We start from the raw sequence: 14880 nt of genomic DNA, 5'->3' as shown, positions 1-14880 counted from the left end.
GCTATCCTGACATGGCTTTTCGGGGGTCTGGATGAGCTCTGTTCTGAGCTGACTCATCACACAGAAGCCTGCCCCAGAACAGTCAGGAAACCAGGCAGAGAACAGAGAAAAGAAGGGTCAGGGAAGAGGGCACAGACTCAGGGAGGGCCCACACAACAGCTCTCCTGCCGAACAGAGACCTGTTTAGAGCCTTAAGCCAGCTGCCACCACCCATCTGCACTGGGCATAGGAAAGCTCACCAGCAGGGTACTGGCCACTCCCTGGGCTGACATTCTACGCGAGCATCTGATGTGTGTGGGGCCTGGTTAATCTACAGAGTGGTCCATGGCGGCGGCAGCAGCATCATCATCATCATCATCCCCATGGCAACAGAGCAGTAGAGCAGGTGGTGGCCTGCGAGGCAGGAGGTCACTTGCAGCAGCTGTGAAGTTCAAGTGCTCTGTTTCGCAGCTGCCTCTGCCCAGAAGGCATGGGGTCGACCACCATGAGGGGCATAGGCCCTGGCAGGCCTATGCGCAGTGCAGAAGCTACTGAACATCACCTGGGCCACAAGTGGGGTCCTGAGCCTGCCTTCTAGTTGTGCAACTTCTAAACAATTCCAACTTTGCAAAGAAATCAGCTGAGCTGCGGCCCACACAGGGTGCACGTTGTAATGTATGCTTCCGAAGTGCAAGAGGCCCGAGAAGATGGGGCTTGACCTTGTCTCAGGCCAAACAAAGCGACTGCAGGGGTCAGCTGACCACTCGTCTATCACGAAATTACAAATTCACAGCCGCATGTATCTTTAAGACAGGAGGTCACCTCCCCAGCAAGGCAAGACTCTTGTACAAAGCATCACTGGTCAGATGCAAGAGCGGGACCGTGACCGTGGAGGGAGAGAGACATACACACACAATCACCCTGGCCATCTCTCAACACTGGCCAATCTGCAGCAGGTCTTGGTTTGTCCTTGACCATGGTAATCTGATACAGCAGGCCTGCTTTCCCTCCTGGGCACAGAGCAGCAGCTACTTCACATTCACGACGACGGCCTCATTTAATTGTGCAATCTATGTCAGTGGGGAGGCGCAAACAGGATTACTTTTCCATCTGACCAGCTCAGGCAGCTGGTGAGAACAGCGCTGTCGTGTCACCAGACTGTACGGCCTGGAGCTGGGCCAGTGGCTGTGTGCCGAGGCAGCTCTGAGAGGCCTTAATCCTCCTTTGCGTAGCTTGTACACACCCTGCCAAGCAGGGCCCCAGCACCTGAGACTCTGCAGGACCACAGACCCTGCAGCTTGCCTTCAGCCAGGCGAGCCAAGGCAGATGAGCAAGCCTTCCTGCTAGGGGAACACGAAACATACTCAAGCTCTCTGTCCCCCACTGGAGGGGACATGAGCCAACAAGGACTTTGCAGCCAGGACAAGGACCAGAAGTCAGACCTAGGCAGGCCACAAGCCCAACAATCAGAATTCCAGTTCCTCTGCTGTAGAAACCAAACAGCAGGCCAATTAAATCAGCAGTACTGAGGTGCAGGTGTTTAGCCTGGCAGTTTTGCTGGTGCAGGATGCCTTGCCGTACCTCATAGTGCCTGGGCTGGACCCCAGCTCTGGCTCCTGATTACAGGGTCTTGCCTCTCCAACTGGTGGCAGTGGGAAACACCTGGAGCAGTTCAGGCACAAGGAAACAGTCCACTGTTAGAAATGGGTTACAAACTGATGAGCTAATCTGGGCAGATGGGCTCAAGAATTTAAAATGCCCTGAGTTCAGGCTAGGCTAATTTGTCTTACAGAAGACAACCAAGAAACAGACACTGTCAGCTGTGCAAGACACAGAACGAGTCCAAGCACCTCATTCTGCCATCACCACACCACGAAAGCAGCCACACACAATCTTGTATCAGATGAGCCTGGCAGTGTGCCAATAAAACTATCCCAAGGGTCACGGTTTGCAGCCCCTACTCCATACACTTCTAGACTTTGTGGCAAGGGAAATGTGATGAAATGCTAACACAGAAAAGCAAATGCAAAAATCTCAAATGAGGTGTGCATGTGTGCAGAAAACAGAATCATAGAATGGGAGCTGGCACTGTGGCATAGCAGGTTAAAGCCCTTGCCTGCAACGCCAGCTTCCCATATGGACGCAGGTTTGAATCCCGGCAGCTCCCTCTGCTATGGCCTGGGAAAGCAGTGGAAGATGGCCCAGATGTTTTGGTCCCTGCACCCACGTGGGAGACCAGAAGAAGCTCCTAGCTTCCTGATCGGCTCAGCTCTGGCTGTTGCAGTTATTTGGGGAGTGTTGAACCAGCAGATGTAAGACTTCTGTCTTTCAAATTAATATAATACACCCTAGGCCGGCAACGCGGCTCACTAGGCTAATCCTCCGCCTACCGGCACCGGCACACCGGGTTCTAGTCCTGGTCGGGGCGCCGGATTCTGTCCCGGTTGCCCCTCTTCCAGGCCAGCTCTCTGCTGTGGCCAGGGAGTGCAGTGGAGGATGGCCCAGGTGCTTGGGCCCTGCACCCCATGGGAGACCAGGAAAAGCACCTGGCTCCTGGCTCCTGCCATCGGATCAGCGCGGTGCGCCGGCCGCGGCGGCCATTGGAGGGTGAACCAGCGGCGAAGGAAGACCTTTCTCTCTCTCTCTCACTGTCCACTCTGCCTGTCAAAAGAAAAAAATCCTAAAAAAAAAACAACAACAACAACAACAACAACAAAAAAAAACCAACCAAACAAGTGGGACATGGTGTGAGGCTGGTGGGTGGCTGTGCCTCCTGACACTGAGACCAACAGGCTCTTTGCCATCTATGCCTTGCACAAGCTCCATGGCATGTGTCAGCTGCCTCCACCTGCTGAGCCAGCCTCCAAGCTCTGGTACTTGCTAAGCCCCCAACTTACAGACAGCAAAGATGATGACAGAAATCTGACAATTGCATGCTCCTCACCGACTCAGGTGTGTCCTTCAAAAGCTAAGAGTGACATTTTCCTCCTGGCTCTCTCTTCTAAAGCTACTACTCCATCTCCTTTTATCCCATTTTCTAAAAGGTGTGGGCTATGTGGCACTGAGATTAATCTATAGTACAATGTACCATGATTTATTAATTTAGAAACAAAAGTTCTGCTTTGAGACGGAGACTCAAGATGGCCAGAGGGCAGTGCAGATCACAAGGCAGAGGCTGGAGTGAGGCTAAGAACTTCTCTCCACTGATCACTAGGGGATTCCTAGTAGGAAGGAAACACTGGAGACTACTCTGCAGGACAGCACGAATGGGAGGTTCACTTCTTAGAGGATGCAGAATTAAGATTTTTTTTTTAAAGGTGGGGGCGGGAGGGAAGAAGGCAGAGAGAACTTCCATTTACTTGTTTATTACCTAAATGCCACCAACAGCCAGGGCTGGGCAAGGCCAAAGCCTGGAGGCTTCCTTCCATGTCTCCTAAGAGTAGCAGGGACCCAATTACTTGAGCCGTCACCTGCTGCCTCCCAGGGTGCATGTTAGCAAGAAGCTAGATTGGAAATGGAACGGCGATTTCAAACAGGCATAGGATGTAGGTGACGTGGGCGATGCAGGCGTCTCAAATGGTTATCTTAACTACTGCATGGGAGATGTGCCCCTTAGAGGACACAAAATTAAAATGAAAAGTCTGAAAGGAGTGATAAATCTAGGTTTAGTCAAAATAAAAATGACAGCTGTGGACTGTCCCTGGAACAGACAGAAAGGATAAAAGCCAAGTTCTAGGTGGGTGACTCGTGCAGCACTAAGATGCTGCTTGGAGCATCTGCATCCCACTTCAGAGTCCCTGGAGGCAGCAGTGATGGCTCAAGTATTTGAGTCCCTGCCATCCACACAGGACTCCCAGATTGAGTTCTGGGCTCTGGGTTTTGGTCTGATTCAGCCCTAACTGTTTTGGGCATTTTGGAGAGGGAATCAGCAGGAGGAAGATTTTTGTCTGCCTTTCTGAATAAACAAAATAATTTTTGAAGGTATGTTTTAAGAAGTTAGCTTCTTAGGCCAGCGCCGGGGCTCAACAGGCTAATTCTCCGCCTGTGGCAGATTCTGTCCTGGTTGCCCCTCTTCCAGGCCAGCTCTCTGCTGTGGCCCGGGAGTGCAGTGGAGGATGGCCCAAGTGCTTGGGCCCTGCACCCGCATGGGAGACCAGGAGAAGCACCTGGCTCCTGGCTTCGGATCAGCGCGGTGCGCTGGCTGCAGAGCACCAGCTGCAGTGGCCACTGAGGGATGAACCAATGGAAAAGGAAGACCTTTCTCTGTGCACTCTGCTTGTCAAAAAAAAAAAAAAAAAAAAAAAAGTTAGCTTTTTCATGAATGGAATTTAAAATGATGATGATGATGATAGCCATGGCATTTCCAGCAGAAAACACCAAGGAGACATGTCAGTGTCAACCTCCATGTGTGTGAACAAGGCAGTCGTTGGGGCTTTGGGAAGCCAATGAGAGGGAGATGAGTGAAATGCCATCTGGGCACAGTGAGACCTGTGGTGGGTAAGCAGAAACACCTGTGAACTGGTGCACAGACCCCCAGAGGGAAAGCAGACTTCACAGGAGACAGCAGTCTGGGTGGCAGGGGCCCACTGTGCTTCTAAGTTTCTTCTCAAAGCAGCAGAGCACAGGCTGAGACAGCACAACTTAAGGCCTCCCGGCACCCACCACACCTACTGGAGACTAGAGGGGCTCAGGGGCTCTGGGAACAGGCTAAGTGCAAGTGCTCCCACAGCCATCATGGGCCTTACACCAAGTGTTATCTCAGCCGTGACCGTGCAGGGTGCTATCCCAGAGGGAATGCCAAGGCAGGTCCACAACAGCCAAGGAGCCAGTAACAGATACGTTCACGAGGGCAAGGCCACGCACTTGGTTGGCTGTGAGACACCAAAGCTTGCTTTCCTCAGTGAAGGGGGACGGGTGACTTTTCTTCAACAATACTATGCTGGGCTGGTTACTTTGAAGCTGCATTTTATAAGATCTGGCAATGACGACCTGTCCTCTACCTCACCTTTCATCAGGTACAAAAACCCAAACTGGGGGGCCAGCACTGTGTTGTAGAAGGGCTAAACCTCTGCCTGTGGCACTAACACCCCATATGGGTGCCGGTTTGTGTCCCAGCTGCTCCTCTTCTGATCCAGCTCTCTACTGGTGGCCTAGCAAAACAGTGGAGGATGGCCCAAGAGCTTGGGCTCATGCACCCACGTGGGAGACCCAGCTCCTGGCTCCAGATCAGCCCAGCTCAGGCCGCTGTGGCCATTTGGGGAGTGAACCAGCAGACAGAAGACCTCTCTGGCTCTCCTCGCTGTATCCATAACTCTGCCTCTTAAATAGGTAAATAAAATCTACATAAAAAAAAAAAAAAAAAGTAAGCTGGGTAGTGGAGGGGTGGGTGGGAGTGGCCATGGGGAGGGGATGATCACTTTTCTCAAAGAAAAGGGAACACAAAAACTGTCACAAAATTGTCAGCTGGAAAGGCCCCAAGTCCCCAGTTTACAAAGAGGGAACTGAGGCCTGGCCCAAGGCCCAGAGAGAACCAGAGCTGATCTGACAATGCCTAAACGGCCAGACTTCAACTTCCACAACTTCCTGACCTTGAGTAAACTGCCCAGATAACCACCACCACGTGCTGCTGGGGAGCCCTCAGCAAACATCCAAAGTGCACTTCTGCTCGATTCACTCAGGTTGGTGTGACAAGGAAGCTTGGATTTAAGTAACAGTTTCTCAATCTTGGAAACTTTCAGAACGTAAAGGTGCTGAAAAGGGACAAAATCCACACTACATCAGATGATCATAGCTAAGGAAGCAAACAATGTAGCAAAGAGCTGTGGCTCTGTGCAGACTCAAGTTGCTCTTTACCCTCAATTCCACCTGCCTCCCTGAATAAAGACCTGTAGAAGCCAAGCCCTCCAAGCTGTGACACTAGCAAAACAGCCAGTGGTGGTGCTGTCACCAGCCCTTGTGGTCTGCAAGCTCTGACATCAGGCAGTATGAGGCCTACTGCCCTTCCCTCACTTCCCCGCTCTACACACCTCCTCGGGAGGGAGCCACGCTGGGCAGGTGCCCCACCTCCCTCCTGAGGACCTGGAGCCAGAAGCCCAACAAAAGGGGAAAGGGGTGTCTTTCATGTATGTGGTAAAGCCAACCAGGCCTGTTCCCCTGGACCCCCAGCAGGTAAGAGATGTGCCAGATGACCCCCCCCTTTCCCCTACCCTGACACAAACAGAGGAGTCAATGCAGCGTGGGGGCATGAGGCCTTAATCAGGCACCAGGGCACTCAGAGGCCAGGAGAGATGATGAGACTCCAGCCTGTATGGAGGATGCCAGCTTCATGCCTGCACCGTATATGCATGTATCTAACACAAACCTGCTGCATCCCTTAGGAGTGCTGGCTGGAGTACTAGCTGCTCCACTTCTGATGTGGCTTCCTGCTAATGAGCCTGGGAAGGCAGCAATGACTCAACTACTTGGGCCCCTGCCACACACGTGGGAGACTCAGATGGAATTCCTGGCTCCTGCCTGGCCCAGCCATGGCTCTTGTGGCCATTTGGGGAATGAAACCAGCAGATGAGAGAACTCTTTCTTGGCCGGCACCGCGGCTCAATAGGCTAATCCTCTGCCTGCAGTGCTGGCACCCCGAGTTCTAGTCACAGTCGCCCCTCTTCCAGTCCAGCTCTCTGCTGTGGCCCGGGAGTGCAGTGGAGGATGGCCTAAGTCCTTGGGCCCTGCACCTGCATGGGAGACCAGGAGAAGCACCTGGCTCCTGGCTTTGGATCAGTGCGGCGCGCTGGCCACGGCAGCCATTGGAGGGTGAACCAACGGTAAAAGGAAGATCTTTCTCTCTCACTGTCCACTCTGCCTGTCAAAAAAAAAAAAAAAAAAAAAAAAAGACCCCTCTTTCCCTAAATTCTGCTTTTCAAATATATAAACAAACCTTAAAAAGCTAATGCCCATTATTGAACCCAATAAAGCCAAAGTATTACTTCAACATATAATCACTATAAGAAAAACTGAGACAGCTAACACTGTTTTCAAATGTTTGAAATCTAAGTGTACATATCACACATGCAGCACAGCTTAATTTGGGCAGCAAATTTTCACCCAAAATCTCTGGTCTGTACCTACAACTGCATCGGTTTAGAAAAAAATCACACTTAAAATAAGGGGCCAGCAGGTTAAGCCCTGGCCTGCAACATCACCATCACTTGTAAGCACCCACCCAGGTCCTGGCTGTGCCACTCCCAATCCAGCTCCCTGAAGAACAGAATGTGAACATTCTGATGCTCAAGAGCCCAGTGAAGTCAGTGCCGACCTGACCTGAAGATCCAGAAGATTTCATGGGTGAGGAGGTCAGGAGCACAGGTTTTAGGACCTACACACAAACTGCTTCCGTCCCCCACAGCTCCAGCTGTGCCTGCCATCGGCTTGCTGGACTGGAGGATGTCTTTCTCTCAGAGGACACTGACACAGGGCATGGGATGGGTGAACGTGTGTGACTCGAGGAAACACAACTTGAAAACTCTTAACAGGGGATGCAACCATGTTTAATTTTTTTTTTTAAGAAACAATTAAAAACCTCAACACTTTTTCTTGGGGTAAAAAAATCAACCTGTCCCTGCTGAACACTAACTCCCCTGGCAACCAGCACTCTGCCTTCTATCAATGTGACTGCTCTAGATAGCTCCTACGAGGGGAGTCACACACTTTAATGGGTTGTGATCTGTTTGTTTCACCCAGCATGTCTTCAAGGCTCATCCAAGTTAGAGCATCAGCCAGGGTTTCCTTCCTTGTAAAAGCTGATTCTATATACAGTCTCTGCTCTGACCAGTAAATCATTTTGTTTTTCAAAATTTATTCAAGGTGGCCAGTGTTGTGGCCTAATGGGTTGAGCCGCAGCCTTCAATGCCTGCATCTCATATGTGTGCTGGGTTCCAGTCCTGGCTGTTCCACTTCCGATCCAGCTCCCTGCTAATGCACCTAGGAAAGCGGAAGAGGACTGCCCAAGTCCTTGGGCCCCTGCACCCACATGGGAGACCTGGAAGCAGCTTCTGGCTCCTGGCTTTGGCCTGGCCCAGCCTAGGCTGTTGTGGACCTTTGGGGAGTGAAACAGCAGATGGAAGCTCGCTTGCTCTCCCTTTCTAACTCTGCTTTCCAAATAAATAAAATATATCTTAAATTTACTTGAGGCCGGCGCCGCGGCTCAATAGGCTAATCTTCCACCTGCAGTGCCAGTACACCGGGTTCTAGTCCCGGTTGCCCCTCTTCCAGTCCAGCTCTCTGCTGTGGCCCGGGAGTGCAGTGGAGGATGGCCCAGGTCCTTGGGCCCTGCACCTGCATGGGAGACCAGGAGAAGCACCTGGCTCCTGGCTCCGGATTAGCACGGTGCACTGGCAGCAGCAGTCATTGGAGAGTGAACCAACGGTAAAGGAAGATCTTTCTCTCTGTCTGTCTCACTGTTCACAATGCCTGTCCAAAAAAAAAAAAAAAAAAAAAAAAAAAATTTTTTTTTATTCGAAAGGCAGAACAGAGGAGGAGGAAAGGAAGGGTTAGGATCTTCCATCTGCTGGTTCACTCTTCCAATGGCCACAGTAGTAAGATCTGTGCCAGGAACTCCAGCTGGGTAGCAGGAGCCCAAGTACTTGGGCCATCTTTTTTTTTTTTTTTTTTTTGCCATCCTCCACTGCTTTCTCAGGCCACAGCAGAGAGCCAAACTGGAAGTGGAGTAGCCAGGTCTTGAACTGGCGCCCACAAGGATGCTGGTGCTTCAGGCCAGGGTGTTAACCTGCTGTACCACAGTGCCGGTTGGACCATTTTCTACTGCCTTCTCAGGGGCATTCAGCAGAGAGCTGGGACTTGCACCAGCACACCAACACAGGCTGCTGGTGTCACAGGTGGCAGGAGGCTCCACATGCCCTACTTGAGAGAGGCTTTCCGTGCCCCAGTCTCACTGTAAGGAGCATCTGTATGTGTCAATGCTGCTTATCCACTTGTCTACCAGTGAGCACATGCACCACCACGAATGCAAGTCAATATCCACTTCAATCGCTGGTTTACAGTGACTTTTCCCCACGTTTAAAAACAGATTTATTTGTTATTTGAAAGGCAGAGTTACAGGAGAGATGGAGTTTCCATCTGCTGGTTTACTCCCCAAATGGCCACAATGGCTGGGGCTGGGCCAGGCCAAAGCTAGGAGCTTCATCTGAGTCTCTCCTGGGGGTACAGTGACCTAAGCATTTAGGCCATCTTCTGCTGCTTTTCCAGGCACATTGGTAGGGAGCTGGATCAGAAGTGGAGCAGCCGGGCACAACCTGGTGTTCATTCAGGATGCCAGCACCACAGGCAGTGGCTTAACCTGCTACATCACAATGTTGGTCCCAAAAGTGCCTTATTCTTTTTTTAAAAAGATTTATTTATTTGAAAGGCAGTGCTACAGAGAGGGAGAGGGAGAGGGAGGGAGAGGGGGAGAGGGGGAGAGAGAGAGATACCAATCCTCCATCTGTTGGTTCACTCCCCAAATGGCTGCAACGGCCGGAGCAGGGCTGATCCAAAGCCAGGAGCCAGGAACAAATTCTAAGCTTCCCATGTGGGTGCAGGGGCCCAAGGACTTGGGCAATCTTCCCTTGCCTTCCCAAGCCATAACAGAGAGCTGGATTCAAAGAGGAACTAGAAATGGCACCTCAGATGGGATGCTGGTACTGCATGCAGAGGCTTAGCCCACTACCTGACCCCAAGAATGCCTTTATTCTTAAAAAGATGTCTGCTGAAGCGCAGAAGAGAGAAAACATCTGTGACATGAGTTTCAAAGAATTTAGGGGGGAAAGTGCACTGATGAAGATGTCAATGTGGTAAAATGTCAGCTGATGAATGTACTTTTGACAGACTTGCACTAGCAAGCCACATGTGCACGGGTTCAAGTCCCAGCTGCTCCACTTCTGATCCAGCTCCCTGCTAACGCACCTGGGAGAGCAGCAGAGGATGGACCAAGTCCTTGGGCTCCCGCACGTGGAGACCCAGATGAAGCTCCCGGCTTCGGCCTCAGCCTCCCCTGGCCATTGTGGCCATTTGAGGAGTGAACCAGTAGATGGAAGCTAGCGCGCGCGCGCTCTAATTCTGCCTTTCAAGTAAAAATTAAAAACTTTCTTTTAAAAATGTTGATCAACTGATGTTAAAGGGAGAGGAAATGGAAGCTACCTTGGAAACTGTTTCTGGTGAGGTACATAAAAGCCTTCAAGAATCAGAAACTGAAGTAGTTTTGGAGCACAGTAAACGGGAGGAGATGAAAAATGAACTTCAGAAGGCGGCTCTGGGAGCTGGCACTGTGGCGTAGCAGGTAAAGTCACCGCCTGCAGTGCTGGCATCCCACATGGGTCCGGTTTGAGTCCCGGCTGTTCCACTTCTGATCCAGCTCTCTGCTGTGGCCTGGGAAAGCAGTGGAAGACGGCCCAAGTGCTTGGATCCCTGCACCCATGTGGAAGATTTGGAGGAAGCTCTTGGCTCCTGGATTCGGACTGGCACAGCTATGGCTGTTGCAGCCATCTGGGGAGAGAACCAGTGGAGGGAAGGCCCCCTACCCTCTCTGTAACTCTGTCTTTCAAATAAATCTGAGAGAGAGAGAGAAGGTTCTGGAGCCTTGTTGGGTCCTGTTTCCTTATCACTACAAGGGAGGACTGGAACACAGGGTGCAATTACAAATTTGGGTGATTAACCCCATCAGAGAGCAGCTCCGCAGGCCAGCACCATGGCATAGCGGGTGAAGCCAGCATCTCATAGGTATCCCTTATCAGAGTACTAGCTCAAGTCCTGTATACTCCACTCCTTCCTGATCCAGCTATCTGTTAATGCACCTGGGAAGGCCGCCAAAGATGGCCCAAGTACGTGGGCCCCTGCCACCTACATGGGAGACCCAGTGGGGTTCCTGGCTCCTGGCCTTGGCCTGGTCCAGATCTGGGTGTTGTTGGCATGAAACATTAATATGTTTCAAACATATTAATACTTTTTTTTAAAGCCACTGCTTTCTTTTTTTTATTGGACAGGTAGGGTCATAGACAGTGAGATAGACAGACAGAAAGGTCTTTCTTCCGTTGGTTCACTCCCCAAATGGTTGCTACGGCTGGTGCTACGCCGATCCGAAGCCAGGAGCCAGGTGCTTCCTCCTGGTCTCCCGTGCGGGTGCAGGGGCCCAAGCACTTGGGCCATCCTCCACTGCCCTCCTGGGCCACAGCAGAGAGCTGGACTGGAAGAGGAGCAACCGGGACTCGAACCCGGCGTCCATATGGGATTCTGGTGCCAGAGGCGGAGGATTAACCAAGTGAGCCACGGCGCTGGCCCCCAAACATATAAATCTTCGAAGAAGAGAACAAAGGAATCAGCTCCTTCCTGGAAGCTGTTCTGTTGGGTACAGCTCACCTGCCCTCAGCGCTCCACACGCTGGGAGGGCTTCTCCCCCTGGGACATGCAGCACTGCAGCCTTCTCTTGCTCATACCCCAATAGCTGCGCAGCTAGTGCTACACAGGATGGCGCTGGCCTATGGGAGGAAGGCAGTGCCCAAGGGTGGCCTCGGGGCAGGGAGGTGGGTGCCTTCCGCAGCAGATGGAGGAGGGCACATGGCACGGTGAATGGCATGAATGAGCTCTTTCACTGGTGCTGAAGAACACGCAACAGCACCATCTGCTGAGGGGAGGGAAAGGTTAGAGAACAGGCCCCAACTCCTCAGCTCCCCACAGCCAAGAGAGCCACCCACCAGGTCCCCACCATGCCAAAGCGGCAGCAACAGGCAAGACACCCAAACAGGAGAAGCTGAACAAAGGGAACTGCAGTCTCTTCATCTGAGCAACCCAGGGAACTGCACACTGTGAGAACCCTCAGAAATGCTTCTCTGGCCCGCTTCTTGTTCAGCTCTCACACAGCCCTACCCAAGCCTCCCTCTCCAGCTTCTGCTGATGTGGGTTCTGGGTTCAGGAGCATGCCCCAAGCCAGAGGCCTGGTCCTGAAGAGAAAAGCTTGGCAAGGTCCGAGTTGTTTCCAAGTGAGTCCAGCAGAAAACCAGATTTCTTACTTGCTTAAGGGTAGAACATTTCTCCCAACTAAAACTGCTTCCCAGACAGCTGAGTCTAATGACAGGGAGAAGCCAAGCCAGGGAGGGTATGGCTGGTGGGGCCATGGAAGGCCCTAGCCTCTGAGTTCTGTCCACAGAGTGCACCCCACAAGCCTGCCTGCTGACAGGAAGACGACAAGGGAGACACTGGCCCCTTGGTAAGTATCTCAGTTCAGGAAGTGGCCTGAAAGACCAGGAGGAACTCACATTCTGGTCTTAGCTCTCAGAGAAGCTAGATGCCAAGGCAAGAAAAAGTAAAAACAGCCTGACAACCAGGCTTTTGCAGGGAAGGGGTCACTGGACATATGAACCCCCAATGCCCAGTCTGTGTGTTTTTGAAACCCAAAGAATGAAGTCCCTAAAAACCTTACTGAGGATCCATTTTTTTTTTTAAAGATTTTATTTATTTATTGAAACTCAGATTTACAGAGAAAGAGAGAGAAAGAGAGACAGACAAAGATCTTCCATCATCAGCTGGTTCATTCCCCTGATGGCCACAATGGCCAGCGCTGGGCCAGGCTGAAGTCCGGAGCTTCTTCCGAGTCTCCCATGTGGGTGACAAAGGTGTAAGTACTTGAGCCATCTTCTGCTGTTTTTCCCAGGCTACTAGTAAGGGGCTGGAATGGAAGTGGAGCAGCTGAAACACCAACTGGTACCCATATGGCACCACAGGCACCGTGGCTCAACCTGCTACTTCACAATGCTGGTCCCTCCACTTGGATTAAACCAATGACAACAACAAGAAAACAACAAAACAACAAAAACCAAAAACAACTACCCCCCCAAAAAATCTTCCATCAAGGCAAGACCTCTTTTCCTCTTAAAACTCCTAACAAAACAAAGCTGACTGATTTGCAGATTATTGGAAGTATGCACAAGTAGAGTGCAACCAGAGTCGGTGCTGGACCATTTCTGTTCTCTTCCCAAGGCAGCACTGACTGATAACGGCATTTTCGACGTGCCTTCTCTAATCCTGTTACCAAGAACACCAAAATAGAACTTGTTCCCTTGGAGTTCACTGGTTGCCATAGAAATGGCATCAAAATGCATTATACTTTCAGGTGAAGAAACGCACCATGGTAAAGATGAAATGCTTCGACCTGTTTAGTACTAACACATGGGTACAAGTGTGCCCAGAACAAAGCTGAGACAGATGCGATTCAGACAGGGCAGAGGGGAGGTTTCTCCCCTTTCTTTTAACTTACAGAGCCACCACCCCAGAAGATGCTCTAGGCCAACAAAGACCAGATTGGGTTGGCCTTCCCTTCCCTCTGGATCCCACCACACTCTGCCTCCAGCTCAGGCTGTATCCTGGAGGGACCAAGCTCCCAGAATGCACTTCTTCCCAGCTCTGAACCTGCAGTTTTTCATGTTTCTGGTTTGCTCCATTCTTATACTGACTCGTATTTATGAAATGCTCGTGTTCCCCACCCCCAGCCCCAGGGAGACACAGGTTCTCTAGTGGATAATGATAGTGATATAGCTATTATAGACTGGATTTCAAGGAATGAACTGAAAGGTCTTACAGGTGTTTTCCATAAAGAGGAAAAACTCTATTGCATTGCAGAGGCAGACAGTAATTTTGGCTGCTCCCAGCAGGACCCAGATGGAAAGCAGCAGGCACAAGGGCACTTAAGACACTGCAGAGCACCAAGTCAGTGGGTTATGGTGGTGGCTACCTTGCTCCTTTGATTACCCATATGAATACAGCAAGCCTCCCTGTTAGGGGCGAGAGCAGCCTGTAACCCTAGTGGAGGACAACCAAGCAGCCTCTGGATGGCTCAGCTTCATTATTTGAGGCTGTTCCTGGCTTGGATGAAAACTTGGGATTTCTGAGCCATCCACTGAACAAACCACCTGCAGCCTGTGTTCTTAAGACTGCGGGGTCTTGGGATCCAATCCCCAAAACATCTGTGCTCATGGGTTCACAGGGAAACATCAACAAAGAACAAAAATAAAATCACAATGGCAAATGGGAAAACAACAACAACAACAAAACGGAGCATATAGGACAGGGCCCTTTTGTCTCCACTCCTTTCAGCTTGTACAAGGTCTCATGTCCTCCATATCATCATGCATTAAGTGAGATGACAATGCACCCAGAACAAACTTTCTCCCATGGAACATCTCACTCACGTGCAAACTGTTGTCAAGCTTGTTCCTTAGGTAGTACCTATTTTGAACACTGGAGGCCCATGGCTCACTTAAAATGCCACAGCATCTCTACACTATCATCTTTAAAGAGAATGAAAAAGGACTTGACTTGCTTACCACTGAGAATTGATTTGCTTAAGATTATAATGAGCTTATGCACACTTTCCTAGTGAGGGTCATGTGAAGGTCATTCTTGTCCCCACCGTTCATGCAGGTTACAGTGAAAGCTGCTCCCAGACTTCCATTGTTACAGTTAAAAAAAAAAAAAAGAGGCAGTTCCTCTTGGTATACCAGTTGTTTAGCTAGGTATTAACAAAATTCCCTAAATAAATGCTGCAAGTGCCGAGTAACTCAGCTAACCAAAGCCAGATTTTTCATTTCACAAAAGTACTCTACCTTTAATCTGGAAATCAAACCACCAAAAAGACCTCTAGTTCTGAGGACAAGCCGCTATGCTAAATGCTTCTGGTCCTCCGTGTGCTGCCCTTCTCGGACGTTTCATAGCAGCTATGAGCCAGAGGCAACAGAACTTCATCTCTTAATCGCCCATTGCTGCCAACTCACATGACCTGTCTACACCCCAAAGGGTCTTTCCTTGCTGCTGGAGATGCTGGAGCAAGCAGGGTTTGGCATTACTGGGACTACACAATAAATGATG

At 50.8% G+C, this 14880-nt stretch overlaps 1 protein-coding gene across 7 annotated transcripts in view; it reads right to left on the bottom strand.

Moving 5' to 3' along the window:
* Nucleotides 1-14880, bottom strand: part of BRD4 (bromodomain containing 4) — an 81276-nt gene that overhangs the window by 37308 nt on the left and 29088 nt on the right. Inside the window, exon 1 of one of the 7 annotated variants that reach the window (XM_070058788.1) lies at nucleotides 1561-14880. This exon is cut by the window's right edge and continues 16491 nt beyond it. The exons of the other annotated variants lie outside the window; for them this stretch is intronic. Coding sequence (XP_069914889.1) covers nucleotides 1561-1565 — 5 coding nt within the window. The 5' untranslated portion in view covers nucleotides 1566-14880. The remainder of the gene's footprint in view (nucleotides 1-1560) is intronic. 7 annotated transcript variants of the gene reach the window in all.

Source organism: Oryctolagus cuniculus, chromosome 16 (assembly GCF_964237555.1).
Source record: "Oryctolagus cuniculus chromosome 16, mOryCun1.1, whole genome shotgun sequence".
Lineage (NCBI taxonomy): Eukaryota > Metazoa > Chordata > Mammalia > Lagomorpha > Leporidae > Oryctolagus > Oryctolagus cuniculus.
Note: the sequence above shows the minus strand (reverse complement) of the source record. Positions and strands in the feature narration are given on the sequence as shown.